The sequence below is a fragment of the Astatotilapia calliptera genome, chromosome 19 (genome assembly GCF_964374335.1).
Source record: "Astatotilapia calliptera chromosome 19, fAstCal68.1, whole genome shotgun sequence".
NCBI classification, from domain to species: domain Eukaryota; kingdom Metazoa; phylum Chordata; class Actinopteri; order Cichliformes; family Cichlidae; genus Astatotilapia; species Astatotilapia calliptera.
In genome coordinates, this window is record NC_137440.1 from 19,622,347 (window position 1) to 19,642,738 (window position 20,392).

General features: G+C 43.8%; 1 protein-coding gene across 3 annotated transcripts; it reads left to right on the forward strand.

The window, feature by feature from the left end:
- Positions 1-849: 849 nt before the first annotated feature.
- Positions 850-18,558, forward strand: LOC113011995 (BRD4-interacting chromatin-remodeling complex-associated protein). Of its 3 annotated transcripts, XM_026151921.2 has the most exons (15): positions 850-1,156; positions 2,136-2,321; positions 9,295-9,340; positions 9,473-9,515; positions 9,729-9,794; positions 9,995-11,536; positions 11,894-12,127; positions 13,329-13,709; positions 13,821-13,974; positions 14,149-14,291; positions 14,687-14,748; positions 16,418-16,566; positions 16,711-16,805; positions 16,964-17,066; positions 17,716-18,558. In XM_026151921.2, the coding sequence occupies exons 3-15, from the start codon at positions 9,300-9,302 to the stop codon at positions 18,408-18,410; spliced, it is 3,708 nt and encodes a 1,235-aa protein (XP_026007706.2). In that variant the 5' UTR covers positions 850-1,156; positions 2,136-2,321; positions 9,295-9,299; the 3' UTR covers positions 18,411-18,558. The 3 variants fall into 3 exon arrangements, with proteins under 3 accessions (XP_026007706.2, XP_026007703.2, XP_026007705.2); XM_026151918.2 differs by having other exon boundaries at positions 13,329-13,974; XM_026151920.2 differs by lacking the exon at positions 9,729-9,794 and having other exon boundaries at positions 1,027-1,156; positions 13,329-13,974.
- Positions 18,559-20,392: the final 1,834 nt, after the last annotated feature.

Below are 20,392 nucleotides of genomic sequence, written 5' to 3' on the forward strand. Positions count from 1 at the left end.
GTCTACAAGCTATACATCACAGCAGGTATCGCTACCATCTCGTAGACTTAAGTTAAACAGACTCTTGCTGCACTCTGTAATTAGCTCCTTAATGACTCGGTCCAGTGGTAAACAGTTTGGTATCCTTTCAGAATAAATGGGGATACGGTTTCGAAGAAAAAGCTTCCTTCTTCACTGATATTTTTTCCCCTTACACTCATTCTCCTTTGGCAGTTTAGTGCATAACTTTTGAAAACTGTGACTAATTATGTTAGTTTGCTTTGGAGTTATCCCTCATTTCACAGACAAATAACTCTTTGTGTATGTGTGTGTTTTTCCATGGATCATACTTAAGCAGACTTCTTTTTTTTCTTTCTTATTTCTGGTTATATGTGGCCTACATTCAATCTTTTTCCACCTTCTTTAATTTCCTTTCTCTTTTTTCCCCTCATTTTTTCCACTTTCTCCTCTCTTGATCTCTTGAACAGTGCGTGATTAAGCAACCCTCTTTGCAGCAGAAATAGTTTTAAAAAACGAAAAACTATTTCCTCAGTCATTTTATTTATAAGCATTATTTGCTAATGTTTTCTCATCTTCTGTTAGCACTTGTTGTACTTTCTTCTTCCTTAACACCATAAAGTCCTACACGAATGCAGCTTGCTTTACTTTCCCGTAGTTATGTCTTCCTCCTTTAGGTAGCACATGGCATGTCCAAACATTGATTTTCTTTTTCTTTACAATTGTGACCTACAAATGTATTACAAATATCAGAAGCGAGTGACTAAAAGATGCATATAATGCAAGAAAAGCCTCAGTAATCGGGATGAGGGAGCTCCGCGGTGAAGCGCAGACACATCTGAAGCGTCTGCCGCCTGGCGGAGCGCACAGCGCGGTCAGCCTCCTCCCGCAGTCGCGCCGCTGAATCTGGATACTTGTCTCCTCTCAGCTGTATTTTCCTCCTCTCCACCTTTGTGCTGTGATCGGCTCTCCCAGTCTGTTTCTCACACCCACCCCGGTACCCCCCATCCGCACCCCTCCTCCTTCCCACCTCCATCCCACCCTACCCTACCCCATCCACCGCCACCCCCTCTCCTCCTTTTAGCATCTGAAAAGACCACTGAGTGAGAATCGATGGCGCAGAGGCCCGCTTGACAGGACAATAAACCACAAAGAAGGGGTGAGTTTTTTTCCCTCTCTTGGTTGTTTTTTTTGAATTGCGGAATTAACTCTAATGGCACAACCATAAGGGGATCGCTCGAGGCTGGCTGCGCGGAGATGATATTTTAACACACGGCATCTTTTGTTACCGCGATATGATTTACAGCAGGCGTCAGCTGCCGTGGTCCCACTCAGGGGGTGGGGGGGAGAGAGGAAAAATTATATATATATTTTTCTAAAAATAAATTAAAAAAATATATACCGTAAGGGGAAACCAGCGGCTCTGCATCCAGCATCGTTTGGGACATTAATTTCACATGAACACACATTCACCTTACGTAACCTATAAATGCATCACAGAATCCAAGAGAATAGCATGGCACTTGCCGCTGCAGCTTTAGATGAGTGTCGTTTGCCTGGATTTCATTGGGCGATGCGGTACCTTGAGGGTGTTAATGCGGTTGTCTCTTGTTGTAAACAAAAATATGTCAGCGGAATCGGAGAGGGAGGCTTGTCTTGTCTTTTTGAGGGACCTCCCCGGGAAATTGAGCGCAAGGCAGTGAGTAATGTTATAATTGGCTTGCTCTGCGCCGAGCTTTTCCACATTGCTTCCCTTTTCAGCCATGAGGAGAGGACAAGTCACATCCAAGGCGCAGGGGGAGCCGTCTATTTACAGCTGAGGCGCTCAGATCTGCCTCTCACGTCTGTGAGCGCCACAACAATAGCTTCCATTTTCCTCATCAGCCTCGGGCATAATCGATAGTAAAATATATATGTGTGTATTACACTATTGTTAGTGCAGATTTGGTCCAGTCTCCCAGGTGTCTGCTACAAAAATCACACCAGCACTGCCCACAGCTGAGAAGAAACTGATGAATCATATATTGATCTTATGTCTCAGCGTTCAGATGAGAATGTGTTTTGGCTGCTGATAACCTCAAGTGACCTGACAGCATGTGGTGGTCTGTTTGTGCCCCCCCTCCCCTCCTTGCGTACAGCATCTTCACCGGCTACCCGCACCGTGAGACGCAGCGATGCCCCAGCAGAGGGAGGTCTCGTCTCCGTCCCGCCGCCTCGGCCTGGCATCCACCCGCCTCCAGACACTGATGCCCGACCACGACTTCCCATGAGGCCACCACCAGAACTCAGCTCGACCGCTCTGTATGGGGCCTCTCACATATGAAGTAGGTTCCTCTTATATATGGTATATGGGTGAGATACATCCAGTGCTCATGTTTTACATCAGGACTATAAAATGGCCCAATAATTCTCGTTTTGAGATCAAGATAGATTTCTGGATTCAGTTTTTTCACGTTTCCCTGTGAAACATGTGACACTTTTACTCCTTCAAATTTATAAAAAGAAATATTTGTTAATTGAACTCATTTGTTTCTTTATTTGAATCTATAAAAAATAAAATCAAGGATAACACAAATTGACAGGCATAAAACTGAAAACCTGGCAAACCTCAGCATGCTGTGCAGAGTGTTCTTTAAAAAAATTGGAGGAAACTGAACAAGTGGAGGAAAAAGGAAGAAATGGCAGACCTAAAAGACAATCTACAGCACACAAACAGTCCATGAAGTTGCTTAAGAGTAGGAACAATTTTAGCAAATACCTGATTTAGGACCTGAGAGATGCATCCCTTCAGTTGATCCATCTATTGTTCACTGAAACCTTACCAGAAATGGTCTCAGAGAAAGGGAAACAGGGATGTAATACTGAATAATGCCAAATTACACAGGAATTGGAGTAAAAAACAAAAATGTACAGAGGAAATCAGGACAGAGATACATCTTTAAAACAGTGTGGAGGCTCTCCATGGTTTGGGGCTGCCTTTCAGCCAGTGGTGTTGGAGATCTTGTCAAAATTTTAAATGCAGAAAAGCACCATCAGTTTCCAGCTTCTGGAAACACAAACACACACTGACAATCCAGCAGAAGCATATCTGGATAGGAAAAAAAAACACAGCGATGGACTGACTTCCCTAGAGCCCAGATACTGAAGCAGTGTGGGACAGAGAATGGGACAAAAGGGAACCGACATCCAAAGAAGATCTCTGAATGTCCTGCAAGAAGCCCCGAGGACTATTTCTGAAGACTGCTTAGAGAAAGCTTGCCTCAGATTATTGAAAGATAAAGGTGATTATACTAAATAGTGACATATTTCCACATTTCAATAATTCACTGCACCTAATTCGAATTTTCCTCTTAAAATATGAAGAAATGAGGGGTGGCTTGAGACTTTCGCACAGTATGGAGAACAATACCGAAGCAAGCGTTAACAAAATGATTTAAAATATCTTTAAATTCAGATAAATAATGCACATGGGAATATGAAGCAACTTTACTTGGTTGGGTTTGCAAACTGAGAGCAGGAATATTGTTTTGTAGTAGAGAGGTTCTTAGAAGTTTAGCTTCATCTCTTTGCTCTTGAATGCTTTGCTTCTTATATTGATTTTTATTGATTTTTATGCTGATTTTTTCCCTTTTTTCCGTGTGATAACTTCTGGACACTTGTAGATCATTAGGACTAGAGTGTTCTTAACAGAAACAGCAACATTTTATGGTTACCTTGTCCTCAGCGCTCCGTGTGTCTGTGGCCTAGACACAGCTGAAGCCTGATTACAGCGTCTGGGCACCGAGCAGCCTCAATAGCCTGGAAAGGTGCTAACCGCTAGGCTAACTAGCAACAAGATGCCTTCCCTCTCCACAGATGACTACCACAGCCTCCTGCAGAAGATTGCAGTACTGGAGACAAAAATTCATCGCTTAGAAGTAAACGTGGAGGTAAATGGACTGTGTGGAAATGAAACAACCTTGCCTTTGATTCAAAACAATGGCGATGAGCAAGCTAGTACACAGCTAAGGAGCACAGATAACATGACCAAGAAAGTAGACTCTGTGCATTATTATAAATCCTCAAGTGATAATCCCCCCTTAGACTGTCTTGGTGCAAAACCAAGACATAAATCATGTCTCCTGGAAGGGGGAGGACGTATCACAGGCAGGGCACAGCGAGCTGAAATCTCTGAAACCGACTGGCCTTCACTTCCTACGAGACAGAGAAGCTCTTCTACCCCTGTATACGGGAGGAAACAGGACTGGACAACCGTGAATAGGAAGGTTAACAACAAACCTCCAAAACAACTGAATGTGAAACTGCAGAACAGATTTGCTCCACTATCAAAGGACCCTGGATCTATATCGGACAACCATCCATCTAAAAGCAGCGAAATAAGGTCTGAAAATCTGTTAAAAAGTGAAAGGCCACAGGGAAAGCTAAAGGCTAGGCCTGAAACTCTGATTGTGGGTGACTCTGCCGTAAAGGATGTACAAAGGATGTGCGGTAAGAACACTAAAGTCCTCTGCTTTCCTAACGATATGGTCAACAACCTGAAGGAGAGAATTCTTCAAATTGCAGATGAATATCCAACTGTGACAAACATTGTTCTGCATACAGGGTCAAACGATGTGTCCAAACAACAGTCGGAGGTTCTGAAACGGGACTTTACTGGATTATTAAATACTGTAAACTCTCTGAATGCAGCTGTATTCATCAGTGGACCTGTACCGCCGGTCAGAGGAGGAGACGAGAGATTCAGCAGGTTGTTTACACTGAATAAATGGCTTATATCAGCATGTGCTGACCACTCAGTGCACTTTATCGACAACTTTAATATTTTTTGGGAACGCAGGCATCTGTTCAAAGCAAATGGATTTAATTTTAACAAGTCAGGGGTGAAACTGTTCACCTCCAACTTGTTTTATTTCATACGTCATCCATCCGTGCTTGGTGCCAAGGCTGAGATAAACGAGGAGTTATCTCATAAAGAGGAACAAACAGAACTCCAAGAACAGACAAAACCCAGCAGAAACCTTGAAGAGGAGCTCCATTTGCCCCCACCCGGGAAGAGCCTCAGAAAGGAGAGACATCCATGGCATCTGAGGAAGAGCCTCAGAAAGGAGAGACATCTAAGGCAAGAAGAGGGGTCCCTATTTGCCTCCAACTCTCTCAACAACACCAACGACCAGGACAAGGGACCACGACCTTCCCCAGTCCCCCAAACCCCTGACAGGCCATCACCCTCCTCCCCCTCCCTTTCTCCCTCCTCCCCACACCTGAAATTCACTGAGGTGATGATGGAGCGGGTCAATGCTGGGCTCAGATCTACCCCCCGTCCCAATCCCTTTTTGTCCCCCATAAACCCCCCACCAGAGCGGCCAAAGGTTCGCCATCGAGCCCCACCCTCAACAGAGCAATCGAAGTCACATTGCCCAGCCTCGCCCCCCTTAGTTCCTCTTCATGCCCTGTCTCCGCAGTCTGATGCGTGATGTGTGAAGGGTCCGGGCTGTGAGGATTATGGCAGTGATGACTTTTCCCAGGAGAAGCTGGGACCCTGTTTACTAGAAGGTTTTAAAATTTCTGTACTTTTAGGTGACAGGAGACATGTGGCCTGGTCAAAACACAGAGAGCTGCACTCTAAAAGATCTTTAAATATAGTAAACATACCTTGTGTGCCACAGACTGCTCCCAAACACGAGGGGACAAGTAATACCTCTAAAACACTTAAGTTGGCTTTATTAAACATTAGATCTCTAGCTGGGAAAACATTTTTAATTAATGATTTAATCACTGAGCACAGCCTTGATTTTATGTTTTTAACTGAAACTTGGTTGGACCAAAGTAACAGTGGAGCTGTTCTCATCGAGACGACCCCTCCTAACTACAGTTTTATCAGTGAGGTCAGGGCGAGCAGGAGAGGAGGAGGGGTTGCTGTCTTATTTAATGAATCATTTCAATGTAAGCAGCTATCTCCTGGAAGTTTTCAGTCTTTTGAATATGTGGCTTTACAGCTGAAGGCCCCATCCAAAGTTGTGTTTCTTAATGTTTACAGGCCTCCCAAATACTGCACAGACTTTTTTAATGACCTCAGTGAACTGCTGTCTGTGATCTGTGTTGATTTTGACTGTGTAATTATTGTTGGGGATTTTAACATTCATGTGGACAACCCTCAGGACAAAGGGACTAAAGACCTGAGTAACACTCTGGGCAACTTTGGGCTGACTCAGCATGTAACAGAGGCCACACATAATAGAGGACACACTCTTGACCTACTGATCTCCAAAGGCCTGAGCATTTCAAAGGTTACTGTGTCTGATGTGGGCCTGTCTGATCATTACTGTGTTTTCTTTGAAAGTAAAATCTCAGCCCACACAAATATATCAACAACAGTGATCACAAAACGGTGTATAACTGAACACAGTAGTGCAATTTTTAACCAGGTCTTCCCATTAACACCTGACCTGCCCAGAGGGTCAGTCAATGAGCTCGTCAATAGCTTCAATGCTAACATGTTAAATGTAATGGACACTATTGCTCCCATTAAGGTGAAGGTTATCTCTGGAAGGAAAAAGTCTCCATGGAGAAACTCCACACTGGTGAAAAATGAAAAAAGAGAGTGTAGGAAAGCTGAGCGCAGATGGAGAAAAACAAACCTCCAGGTTCATTATGACATTTATAAAGAGAAACTTCACAATTATAATTTACAACTGAGGAATGCAAGGAGGTCCTACTTCTCTGACATCATCACTAAAAACAGCCATAATGCTCGGGTCTTATTTTCTACAGTTGACAGGCTAACAAACCCTCCTGTGTCAGTGGCAGCTGAACTTCATTCGACCATGGCCTGCAATGACTTTGCCAAATTCTTCACTGAAAAAATCCAAAAAATTAGACAAGCAATTGGTACATCAACAGCAGATCCAGGATATGTACTGTGTCCACCAAAAAACTGTTTAAACACCATGAAACAGTTTCAACCTATTAACAGCAAAGACCTGGAGGACATCTTAGGTCAACTGAACTCCTCCTCCTGCTGTTTAGATGTCCTGCCAACAAGTTTTTTCAAAAAGGTCTCAAAGACTTTAGAGTCAGACCTGTTACAGATCGTCAACTTTTCTTTATTATCAGGTGTGTTTCCAGAATCACTAAAAACTGCTGTAATCAAACCTATACTGAAAAAGGACAATCTTGACAAGACACAAATGAACAACTACAGGCCGATCTCAAATCTCCCGTTTTTAAGTAAGATCATTGAAAAAGCAGTTTCTCAACAGCTCAGTTACTTCTTAAAACAGAATAATTGCTACGATGCCTTCCAGTCAGGTTTTAGACAGAACCACAGCACTGAAACTGCTCTGACCAAAGTGTTTAATGACATATGTCTGAATACAGACAGTGGAAAAATGTCAGTCCTAGTTTTACTGGATCTCAGTGCAGCATTTGATACAGTTGACCACAACATATTACTCAAACGACTGGAGAACTGGACAGGTCTTTCAGGAACTGTACTAAACTGGTTCAAAACATACTTAGAAAACAGGAAATACTTTGTATCAATAGGTAACTTCACATCTGAGCAGACAAGTATCACATGTGGAGTTCCCCAAGGTTCCATCTTGGGACCCCTTCTGTTTAACATCTACATGCTCCCACTGGCACAGATTATAAACAACAACAAAATAAACTATCACAGCTATGCAGATGACACACAAATATATATCACAATGTCACCAGGAGACCGAGGCCCTGTACAGGCTCTTGGTAAATGCATTGAGGAAATCAATGACTGGTTGTGCCACAATTTTCTCCAGCTAAACAAAAACAAAACTGAGGTAATAGTCTTTGGCGCCAAAGAAAAACGATTACAGGTCACTAGAGAACTTCAATCTATACATCTAAAAACCACAAACCAGGCGAGAAATTTGGGTGTAGTGATGGATGCAGACCTAAACTTAGAAAAACACATTAAGACAATAACAAAGTCAGCTTACTATCACCTCAAGAATATATCAAGGATAAAAGATCTGATGTCTCAACAGGACCTGGAAAAACTAGTCCATGCATTCATCTTTAGTAGGCTTGATTACTGTAACAGCATCTTTACAGGTCTACCTAAAAAAATCAGTCAGACAACTACAGCTCATTCAGAACTCTGCTGCTCGAGTCCTCACTAAGACCAAAAAAGTGGACCACATCAGTCCAGCTCTGAGGTCCTTACACTGGCTGCCTGTCCGTCAGAGGATAGACTTTAAAGTTCTGATGCTGGCCTATAAAGCTCTGAATGGTTTAGGACCAAAATACATCAATGACCTCCTGACCCAGTATGAACCTTCCAGATCCCTCAGGTCATCTGGATCCGGTCTTTTATCAGTTCCCAGAGTCAGAACCAGACACGGAGAAGCTGCATTCAGCTTTTATGCTCCTTATATCTGGAACAAACTCCCAGAAAGCCTCAGATCAGCTGAAACACTCAGTTTATTTAAATCCAGGTTGAAGACTCACCTGTTCTCAGCTGCATTTGAATAAAGCACCAAATCCACACTTTAAGCTTAAATTTCAAAACTTACATTTAACTACTGATTTTATCTACTGTTCTGATTTTATCTGTTTTGATTTTATATACTGGTTTGTTTGTTTGTTAGTTAATTAGTTAGTTAGTTTATTTGCTTGTTTTAATCAATTTTAAATCATGCTTTTTATTTGTTCTTGTTTCTAATGTCTCTGTAAAGCACTTTGAATCACCTTGTTGTTGAATTGTGCTATACAAATAAACTTGCCTTGCCTTGCCTTACAAAGAGCAGAAGCTTAAATTCGCAAAAGAAAATGTTTTTACCAGAGGAGAAGCCAATGTTCAAGTCCTGGGTAAAACCTATTAGGCAGATTGTTGAACAAGCTAATCTCTGGTTCTGCAGGAAGACGCAAAACCAGGAATTGCCATGGTCTGAACTATGTGTAACAAAGCCAAGTTTTTTTGGCATATTTTATAGATTGTAAGAGTGTGTGGCCTCATTTCATTTCTACAGTTTTTGATTTTGTCATTAATTTGTTAATTATAATTTTTCCAGGCTAAAAAAAAGTAGAATGATGATTAAAATAAGTGTGGGTGATGGACAAATAAACTAATTACTGTTTTACTGTCCCCGTATCCAGTCACCGGCTCCATCTACTGAGTCAGTTTCAGCAAATGTTGTCCACCCAAACTATCTCTCGTTCAAAAGCAGATTTAGCCACTTAACCGGCTGGGCTGTCCTTAAAACCAAGCAGCTTGCATCAAGTTTCAAAATGTTCACTGTTTCCTCCTCTTCCTTTCAGTTGACATGGAGGATGAAGATGGGACTTGTCTACTTGATGTTTTGTGGTGAGTTTCTGATCTGTAATCGTACAGCAGGTAAAAAACAAAAACAAAAAAACAGTCTCAAAGATATTTAAAGTACATAGATTATAATAAATTAAGGTTATTAACTGATTTTTTTGTTCTTTGCCTTTGTAGTGACCCCCAAGCCCTGAACGACTTCCTTCATGGGACCAATGAGGTAACAAATACTTAATAAAGGGACTCAAATGGGGGAAAAAAATCAATAGTGCTAATGATGGATTTGAGTTGGAAATATTTCTGGGCACATGGTACTGAGAGATGTCTGGAGGAGCGCAGAGAGTGTGAAAGGGACTCGTTATGTAGTACTGCGTGAATTTCTCAGCACGTTTGCATGAGCCCGACTTAAAATTGGCAGATTTTATTCCACCAGCTGCAGACTGAAGACCTGCTCATTAACTCCTCCTCTGGGGAGCCCTCCCTCTTCACAGATGCCCCGGTGAGTGTCTGGATCCACAGCCAGTAGCGTCACAACAAACAGCATTTTCCCTCAGGAGAATTATGTTTTTCTCCCCTTCTGTGCTTGAAAAAGCTTCCTGTTAACTTGTGCTAATCACACAGTTCTCCCCTATTTTCACTCAGCTTCTTCTCTCTGTTGTCTGCACCTTTCTGTTTACCTCCCACTGCTTCTTCCCCCAGAGTCCTGTCTCTCTGCTGGGAGATGGCAGGGACTCCCCAGACACGCCTCCGCCTGGATGTGTGGATCTGTCCTTCTTGGAAGAGGCCCTCCTGTCATCTCCAGAGGGTGGAGAAGACCCACAGGTGGTGCAGGGTGAGCCACCTGTGGAGGCAGCTTGTGAGGCAGAGAAGAGAGAAGTGGAGGAAGAGGAGGAGGCGGAGGTGGCATGTGATATCCTCCAGCAGAGCCTACAGGAGGCTGAGATCACTGAGCAGACCATGGCTCTGGAAGCAGGTCTGGCACAATCAGGGGACAGCCTGTCCCTGTACTCACCGGCCCCTCTCCTTTCTCCACCCACCGCTCCATTCATTCCTAAATCTGTGACCTTGCCCGTGACCACGGCATTGCCCAGAGACACCCAGGCAGCAGTGGAGCCTCCCCAGCCCTCCCTACTGGCTGTCGGGCCTGGATGTCCTTCTTTAAAGCCTGCCGCCCCTCCTCAGCTGATGGGGCTACTACCTGGAAATGTATTTCCTGCTCCTTCTCCAGAGACCTCCTTTTCTCTAAGTCCTGCCCAGGGCTCAAGTATGATCATCCACAAGGCTGTGCCGAGCGTTGCCAGTCGACCTCTTATAACTCCAACCCTGAGAGCAGCAGCAGCAGCAGCACCGAGCATCGTCCTGCAGCGCGCACCTCATCCTATACAGCCCAAGTTGCCCATCAGCATTCAGCCCAGACTGGTTCAAATTAGCCCCAAGCCCTCTGGGCAGAAGCCCACTCCTGGTCTTACATTCGTCCCTGGGACTGCCTCACCAAACATTCTATTGTCTCAAGCAGCGGGCCAAAAGACTGTCGCTCCGCCACCGCAGCCCACCCAGCAGCTCCCCAAACCAGTCAGCCTGCAGCTGGTCAATCAGGGTGGCTCCTTTGTGCTGCAGCCTCAGGGACTATTCCAAGGCCAAAACCAGTTCCTTCTTCCGGGCCAGTCTCCTGTTACAATCTCCCAGTCTGTCAGTGCAGCACGACCGCTGCTGACACCCAGTCACCAAGGCTCATCGGTTCACAGCATGACCCCCTCCACTGGGCAGCTTGTAGATGGCTCTCAGATCTTAACTGTGCCCCAAAGACAGCTGAATTTCAGCCCTGTGTTCACCACTGCAGCTGGGCAGCTAGCGCTCCGCCAGGCCACTGTGCTTTCAGGACCTTTGCAGCTACAGTCAGCACCTGCTACTGTCTTCCAGATGCCAGCACAGCTGGCTGGAACCTATGCTCCAGGAGGGCAGGGGCAACGTGCCACCCTGGTCCACAGTCCTGCTCTTGGAAACCACATTACCTTGATCAACAGTTCAGGGGTGCTTCCCCCAGATCTTACTTCTATCTCAATTGTTAATGGCCCCTCAATGGTTCAGGGGATGCCTTTTGCTGCCCAGGGCCCAGCTCCTCCGAGAGGAGTGACAGAAGGACAGCTAAACCTCCAGCAGGCCTCGGTGGTCCTGCTGCCAGAGAGAACTATTCAAGAAGAGAGGACCAGCTCTGAGGAGACTTTTCACCAGCTACAACAGGTGAGCTGTAACTGGAGTGTAGAGGCACTTTTGTAAGTATCTTTTGGTGTAGATACTTACAAAGTAAAACTGAGTAGCTGCTTTAACATAAAGTAACAACTTTGAACTGTCTGATTTCTTACTGTAGTAACACACGAGATTCCTCAAAATGCCTAAAATCCCATTTTGCCCACAGAGATTCAGAAAATATTCCCTCCATAAACACACCAAGTCTACACGGCTACATTTACTTTTTTTTATCTGTTCCTGAACTTAATTACCACACAATAATAATATAACTTTGATATAAAGACTTGATGGTCATTGTGCTCAATTACACAACCCAGTTTTATCTGACTCTAACGTCTCCTTCTGCAGCCCTATGGACACACTCTCCAGCACGTCTCTGTACAGCCCACCACTTCTGCAGGGCTGCAGTCCTCCTCTCCCCCTGTGGTTACAGTCCTACAGCCACCTCCCGAAGCACCTCTGGCCCCCGACCCTGCAGAGATGCCCAAACTCTTGTTGCCCCCATCAGATATGACCCAAGTGGTAGAGGAGGTGACCCACTCGATGAGTCAGAACCAGGCCTTTATGCAACATCTGCAACAGGTCAGAGCTCGAGCAACCCCCTGCGAATTTTACATTTACATGACAGCAAGAAAGTGCTGATTCTCATCAGTGAAGTGGATGTAAAAATATAAGCAACAGGCAGCTAAACGGTAGAATGTAATTTAAGGTCTAACTTTACAGTACAGAAACTTTACAGAAAAGGACAAAATGATGGTGTATTAAAAAAGGAGTTTCACTGATAGAAACAATTTATGTTATAATAACACGCCCTGGGTGCAAGTATGTGATTATGTTTCAAATAGCTGCTGCTATTTGATAGACTTGCCTCTGTTTCCTGTGGAAGCAGGCTCACCAAAAACAAGGATTTGCGTGAAGTTTAAGGCTCAGGCAAACTGGAAGAACTTAGATAGGCGATACAGAGAGAAGTAAATGGATTGATTCCTATATAGCGCTTTTCTACTCTCCCGGAGTCCTCAAAGCGCTGTGTACAATGTGCCACATTCACCCAATCACACCCATTCTCCCAAGCACCGACTCTAAACTGAGTGCTTTTCTAACAACATTCACACACTGATGGATGCATCGGTGAGCAACTTGGGTATCTTGCCCAAGGATACTTGGCATGCAGACTGGAGGAGCCGGGGATCGAATCACCAACCTTCGGATCAGTAGGTGACCTGCTCTACATCCTGAGCTACAGCCACCCCCAAGAAGTTAGACGACCTTTTTAAAGATGTGCAAAGTCAAATGTTAGATTTTTGAGTTTGCTGCTTTAAGGAGGGACTAGACCCCCTAAGTCACCCCTCTTTTCTAGCATAATTGTGGCCATAAACACTATAGGATTCAAATTACAAAAAGAACTCGCAATATAGCATGCTTGTTGTTTGTTACGTTCACTGGTGATGCAGAGGAAGAACTATAAAGAACTGTAAATATTCATACCTTAGAGAACTTGGAGTCTTCAACTCTTCGGCCTGCAGCTCAGTCTCCTGGCGTTTTCTCAGTGCCACCATCTCCTAAACAGACATCACATCAGGTCTCTTTACCATCTTGTAAACTTTCCCTTTCGATCTTGCCAAAAGTGAAGTTAAATAAATGAAAATAAAATGTGTGCAGAGCTTCTGGTATAGATCTGTAATGTCAAGTTGCCTTAAAACAATAGAGGCAATAAAGATGCAGTGGTGAAGATAATATAAAACGATCTAATTTGTCTGGTTTTTTCTGATTCTTTCTACCATAGCAAGCACTTAGTCCCCCGATCACTTCTGAATTGTTGGTTGGAGCGCTGCCGGTGGTGCCAATGGAGTCGCTCGCCTCACCAGTCACCAGTGACAGAGAGTCCCAACCTCAGACCCATGCAGTCTCCGGTCAGGACACCTGCACAGTGATGTCAGACCAGTGTGCTGAGGTTTCTCCGCTTCACTCGGACCCTGAGAACACGCCACTGATCTGCTCCCCCTCTCAGATTCAGGACACTGGAAGACCAGCAGCAAGAACTTTTTCCCCTCCAACCGGCCCTCAGATTGCTCTGCCAGGACCTGAGAATTCAGTCCCCCAGACTACAGCTTCCCAGCCACACAGTGAACCCCTGGTTCAGTACGAAGTCCCTCATCAGCTACAGGTATCGCAGGCCTTGTTTGCCCACAACCAGTTGCAGATCCAGTCATCTGTTTCCAAGCCTCTGCCCCAGGCTCAGGCCTCAGTTTCACAGCCCCAACTATCTGTTTCGCAGCCTCAGCCTTCAAACCATACTTCAATCCACAGCAGTCAATCCCCTCTGCCTGTCAGTGTCTCGGTGCCTCAGCAGCAGCCTAATCCCACAGCTGCATCTGCAGTTCTCTCCAAAGCAGGAGACGACTCTGCTGTCCAACAGCACACACAAAACAGTGAGTTATCTGCTAGTTGATAAATAATATGATTCTTAATTAGCTTTTTTTTTTATTTTTTTTTTTATTGCCCCCACTATTGCTATCGCTTTTATTATCTTTCATTTCCAGTTAATTCATTATTATGATTGCTGCCACCGTTTCTGTCATCCTTGTAATTCTGTCCTCTATCAGAGCCAACAGCTGCCTTGGCCGTGGAGAGTAAGGCATTTACTCTCGATGTCCATCCACCCTCTCCTGCAGCCCAGGGGGTCCAGGGGCCCCCTGCTCCCATGGAGTGCGCTCCCATCCAGACAAGTCAGCAGACGAGCACCAAGGTGAGCGAAAGCTAATATCCAATTACTTGAAGTCTGATTTATTATTTAATTTAAAAAAAAAAATGTAATTGTTATTATCAATTAATATTATAATTATTTTGTCAGTGTATTAATTTCTTGGTATGTTTCTAAAACAAGTTCTGACCAGCTCCTTCATCATTTCATGATGTTCTTTCTTGTGATAATATTGTGTTTAGTAGGTTTGGTGCTATTAAAATCTGTAATCTACTCATAATTACTATACATAATTTTTCCTCTGTACTGAAATGAAAGAATAAAAGATGGCAAGCTTTGAAATTATTATTTGTTTAATACTGCAAATGTGTAACGACTGACTTCAAAATGCACCCGCGTCTGTCGTTTTTAACTCGTCCAAAATGTTGTGCGTCTGCCAGCTGGCAGGTCCTCTGGAGCTGCAGAGAGAGGAGAGGCTCACACCAGCAATGCGCAGGCACAGGTAAGAGAAACTAAGAACATTTCTGTACTGCTGAAAGTCGTCATGTAAGACGCTGTTGTGTCTTCCAGATTTTTTTCCTGGTGAATAACAGGAAACTGTCTGAAATGCAAAATGTTGAAAATATAATGCAGTGGGAAATTATTGCAGACGTATGAATGTTGTGTGTATTATGATGTATGCACTTTTGGCCATGTATCATTAGAACAGGGGTGTCCAACTCCAGGCCTCGAGGGTCTGTGTCCTGCAGGTTTTAGATCTCACCCTGTGTCAGCACACCTGAATCACATAATTAGTTCATTACCAGGCCTCTGGAGAACTTCAGGGCATACTGAGGAAGTAATTTAGCCATTTAAATCAGCTGTGTTGGATCAAGGACACATCTAAAACCTGCAGGACACCGGCCCTTGAGGCCTGGAGTTGGACACCTCTGCATTAGAATAATGATTGTACATAATTCCTTAGAAGCATTTTTTTTTCTTGTTTGTTGGACTCTTATTGTGAAAACAGAGTGCAGTAAATAGTGATTCTACAAGCATTTTCTGCTATTGACAGGAAAGATGGGAAGTTAACGCAAAGAGAAACTTCTGTCGCTTCTCTTGTTGTTGATGATGAGGTTTTGGAATATTGGATGAGTATGCTATCTTACGTTGGTACACACCAACTGAAGTGTGAGGCCTCATATTTTAAAACATTGTATAATTTGATTTAAAATCACTTTAAATTCAGTTATTGATTTATCTACTTTAAATATGAAGTGAGGAGTTTAATAAGATTACATGACAATTACGAGTTATCTACACCAGTATCTCAGCTGATGGAGGAATCCAAATGGTGTATTGATAAAAGCTGCATTCAAACTGGAGGGGGGGCGGTTGTGGGCCCAAAGCGGGTTGTCTGCTATTTGGAAGGTCCGTGTTTAAATCCCTAGCTCCACTAGTCTGCATGTTGAAGTATCCCCGGGTAAGATACTGAACCTAAAGTCGCCCCGAGTGCATCTATCAGCATCTGGTTTGAAAAAAATAGGTTTGATAAGCAGCTTTTACTTAAAAGTGAGACAGTTTACATTTTATTCTACCAGTTGTCTGTGCTACCTGTGTGTTCGCCTCAGTATAGACAACACACACCAGCAAACATCAGACTTTACTTGCATCACTGCACACACACGGCATAAACTCAATACTGCACGCTTCAGAAAGCTTGCCCAGTGGGTGAAGCGGATTCAGATTCTACATAATAACCCAAAGTCTCTCCCCTGAAGAGTTCACAGCCTGGCAGCAGCTCCCCATGTCTGCGGTGCATATATATGTGTGTGTCTTGTCAGCCCTGCACCTACTGTATAAAAAGGTAGAGGTTAATTGGCAAAATGTGCAACAGGTGTGCCAGTCACCTCACTTGGCACTGCTCCCTGAATCGCTCTGCCCCACCTTTCCTCCTGCAGCTGAGCCCCAAAACCACACAACATGAAACATAAAACATGAAGATTCCTGTAAACTGGTACTTTTCATGGCTCTTGAAGCTGATAAATGTAACAAAAAAAAACAAAACAAAAAAAACAAACCCACGCTATTAGATGGTTCCACCTGTGTTTTGTGTCTTGTCCTACTTCTTTTGTGCTGTAATAAACTACTGTAGGTTTAAGTTAACGCAGAGTTTTTATTAAACCCTTCAGGTTCCAGCAGCAGCTTTGTTTGGACCATGGAGCAGTGCAGGCTCCGCTCACTGGCCCAGCCTTCTCCACACTGAAGGACGCTGTTAGACACCTGCTGCCATACCACACCTGCGCTGGTCACCTGCCCACTCAGGATGACTTCAATTTAGGTTAGCTTGATCGCTGACTGATTACTGACCTAACCATATCCTGCACATAAATGTATCTGGAAGAACAAGTGCCAAACTACTTTATAACTCAATAGGATGTAATTATTTTATCATATGAGTTATTAATGATGTTCCTCTTCACAGTGGACCAGGAGTTCGACACTGTGTCTGGTTTCCTGCTGAAACGCACCAAGGACATGGTCAACAAATACAGGCAGCTATTAGTTAGAGAAGCCCAGGTGAGACACCTCCTCTGGGGCGGTATTGCTTCAAAACCAAAACAATGTCTGGATGTTGAGTGACTCAGTTTGCTTAGTTTCAGATGTTGATTCTCTATAATCATCTTCTCAGTACTGCTTGGGTCTGTGTTTAAGGGGATTTGAACTTGTCTCCACAGCAGGAGAGTCCCTCAGCAGAGATGGTAATGCTGGAGCGTCTCTTCCTCCAGGCCGAGCGATACGCTCTAGCGGAGGACAGACGGCGAGCCCGCAGAGACCCGGGTCAGTGTCACAGCAGGATTAAAGAAGTACCGCCGCCTATTATTGTTACTATTATTAAAAAGAGGTTTGCTATGTGTGGGTGGGTGTTTGCCAAAATGCAGATGCCAGTGCTGAAGTAAATCTGAACCGGCAGGGAAAAAATGAATTAGTGAAACAAACTTATTAGCACTGCTTTTAACCTGCATATTTGCTCCAGAGCAGCTCCCAGGTGTTAAGTAATTAAATGGTGTAAATGTGGAGCAGGGTGTGCTGAGAGAGACTCAGCATGATGGTGAAAAACAGTTATGTTAATTAAACATTTGGAAAAGGGGCAGGAGGTTGTTGAAAGCTGTTACGAAAACTAAGACATCAAACTATTCGTTTCATGTCTGTTTGCATGTGCTCTCTTCAGGCGCACTGCTGCATTTTAATCTGGCAGTTCTATAGCTGGATTAAAACGTTATGTTTTGGGGGTGAAGGCATAGGCAACTAAAAGCACAGCTTTGTGCATAATTAGAGAAATTTGTTTGGATAATTTTTTTATTCTCTATGATCTGATCCTTTAGACTTTTATGCCTGAAAATTCTTCATCTTCACAGCATGTCTATGTAGAATTAAACCAGACAAACTGGATAATATTGTTCAATCAGCTCCACTTTCCTTTTTCCAGAGTCCTTTATGACAGCTTTGGCTACGTCAGCGTCTTCCCCTCATGCCCACTCCTCTGGCAGCCCCTCTTCTCCCCCAGCCTGGACCAGACTGTCCGACAGGCCTCCGGGACTGAAGACCTACCGCTCCAGCTCGCGGGGGGCTCTCAGACTCACCATCAAGCAGGAGTCAGGCTCTCGTAAGGTGATCCACAACTCGGCCTACGACCCGGGACTCAAAAGGGACCACACGGGGCAGCTGACCAACGGTGGCGGGACTGTGAACGAACGCCACTCTCAGGCACCCAACAGAGAACCCATGCGTCCTGAGCATGACGAGGAGATGACCAACGGAGCTCCGCTCAGTAACACTGCTGAGCAAGTCTCACAGACAGCACCCACGTCCGTAAAAAAAGTCCCAAATCCTCTTTCTATGCCAGAGCCGCAGGATGTGCGCTTTGAGTTGCCTCCCAGAGACGTCAGCGCTCCAAAACTGAAATGTTTCAGGGTGGATGCGTCCCCTCGGGCCGAGCAGCGGTTCAGCCCGCCGCCTCCGCCTTTCCAAGAGGACAACATGCTCAGTGAACATCTACAGAGTGCCATCGACAGCATACTGGAGCTTCAGCGCCTGCAGGGCCCCTCTGCAGCCCCGACAAGGGCCACGTCAGGCCCGTCATTGGACCAGGCTGTCACCAGCATCCTGGAGGGACACCTGTGAGGTAATCTGCATAGACAGGCATCCACACAGATCCTAAAACATCGAAGTTGAAGTAAAACAAAGGAAGGTGTACAAGACTTCTTACCTGTTCCCAGAAGGGTTTCAGATTTTACAGAAAAAGCGAGGAGAAAAAAGTTAAGAGGCACTATAAGCAGATGCATACCAGACAACAGCACTATCTATAGTCCGATAGATGTTAGATACTTCATTTTGATGTACGTTTGTGGAAAAAAAAATCTATTTGAATAGGAGCTATATTGTTTCAGTGGTAGTTGAGTCATTCAGAGGTTTACGACACTGGTGTAACCTTCATCAGCATATAGTATATAAGTAATAGTGAGGCAAACGAAAACGTGGAGTAGACTGAGATTATTCAATAGTTTTTTATAAGATTTCTTTCGAAAATGTGAAGTTTTCTTTTGCATAGTGCCAAGCTTCCAGGGTATTTATTTTGATAATCTGTGCCAATTGTGTTTTGCGCAGCGAAGATGTGCGTGCGTGTTTTCCTTTGGATTGGTTTGCGTGGATCAGATAAGTGCGTGTGTGTTTGTGAGAGTGAGAGAGAAGACATTGCATCCTGCTATGGGACAGTACAAAAAAAAAAAAAACTACAAAAAAATATATACAATTCCCGCAGGCTCCATCATCTTGGCTTAATGAATGAAACTCCAAAGAATTTGTGCTACATCCTGAATACACCAGCAAATGTCCGTGTTGTGTCTCTTCCCACAAACTGGAGTGCGTCCTTGTTATAGCAGAAATAACCCGAGGGAGGTTAAAATACATATTAGGCAGTCATGCTTTCTTATTTTTCATTTTTTTGGACCCTTGCTGTCACTTGTGCTAGAGTCTTAACTGTGAAAAATCTCTAGTTTTCTGTGCGTTTTCAGAAACGATAATGGTTTCCCATACTGTATGTATTAACATGCAAGCAATAATAAGTTGGGGTTGTTGGGAGCAGTGGTGGTGCAGTGAAGAGGAGGAGATGACAGATCTTTGCCTGTTTTGCTTATCGGTGTCATTGGATGAGAACGAAGATTATTTATCATTGACTAAGATGCTTATGCCATTATCAAAGCCCGTGTAGTTTAGAAATTGTGTTTCTAACATGTTTTAAGGGCTTTGAGGGTACTTAACTGCAAACGTGACCATGAAAATGTCCATTTTAGGGGGAAAAAACCCACCAAAACAGACAAACTGTACAGATATTGAGCCTCTCTGCATCGTCAAACAGCCTTTGACCAAAAACTAGAGGAACCATCCGCTTCTCATCTCTTTAGAGTTCTTTGTTTCTAGCCCGCTGTCCTAAAGCTGGAGCTTTATTTTACCGCAGCCGTTGTGGAGCAATATATGATTTTTGCGACATCTTATGTTAATGTGACAATCTTATTGGTCTGTGTGAAGGTGTGAATTCTGGTCATTTTGGGGTCATTTGTAACAGCTGTACGACTCTCTCCCTTGTGAAACGCGTGCAAGATGTTCCTTGTGGATTTTTGCCTAGAAGGTCGAAACGTACAAGCGGCAAATAGTCTCCTTTTGTGATATTACCTGAAAATTTGTTTTAAAATTTTGCTTTTGCAAACCCGTAAGGGATCAAGGTTTGACTTGCAAATTGGAATTGTTGAGAAAATGCCTTATTTTAATTTCAGTGTACCTGAATTGGAGAAAAAGCTTATTAATGTGGTGTTTTTGAATACTTTTGAATAACATCTGGTGTTCTGAAAGTGAAAATAACTTGTCCCTTCAAAGAAAAAAAAAAAAAAAAGAAAAAAAAGATCCAGAGATTTGGGGCTAAATCTGAAACTCATTTCTTGAAATGTATTGTTTGTTTGTTTTTTTTTTTATATCTGTAAAAAAATTGTCTTTTGTCGCAGTGAACAAAAGGAGTTAAATATGCAGTAATTTAGTGTTGAAACTCTGCGGGATTACAAGTGGACACACACAAGAGGATTCACTAAGGACTCTAAACTTTTAAAGTTTCC

Bases quoted from the DNA above. Each gene is read 5' to 3' on its own strand.
- LOC113011995 (XM_026151918.2), top strand. From the start codon at position 9,300: ATGGAGGATGAAGATGGGACTTGTCTACTTGATGTTTTGTG. The intron at 12,128-13,328 runs GTCAGAGCTCGA...TTTCTACCATAG, and splicing joins TTATGCAACATCTGCAACAG to CAAGCACTTAGTCCCCCGAT. The intron at 14,292-14,686 runs GTGAGCGAAAGC...TGCGTCTGCCAG, and splicing joins GTCAGCAGACGAGCACCAAG to CTGGCAGGTCCTCTGGAGCT.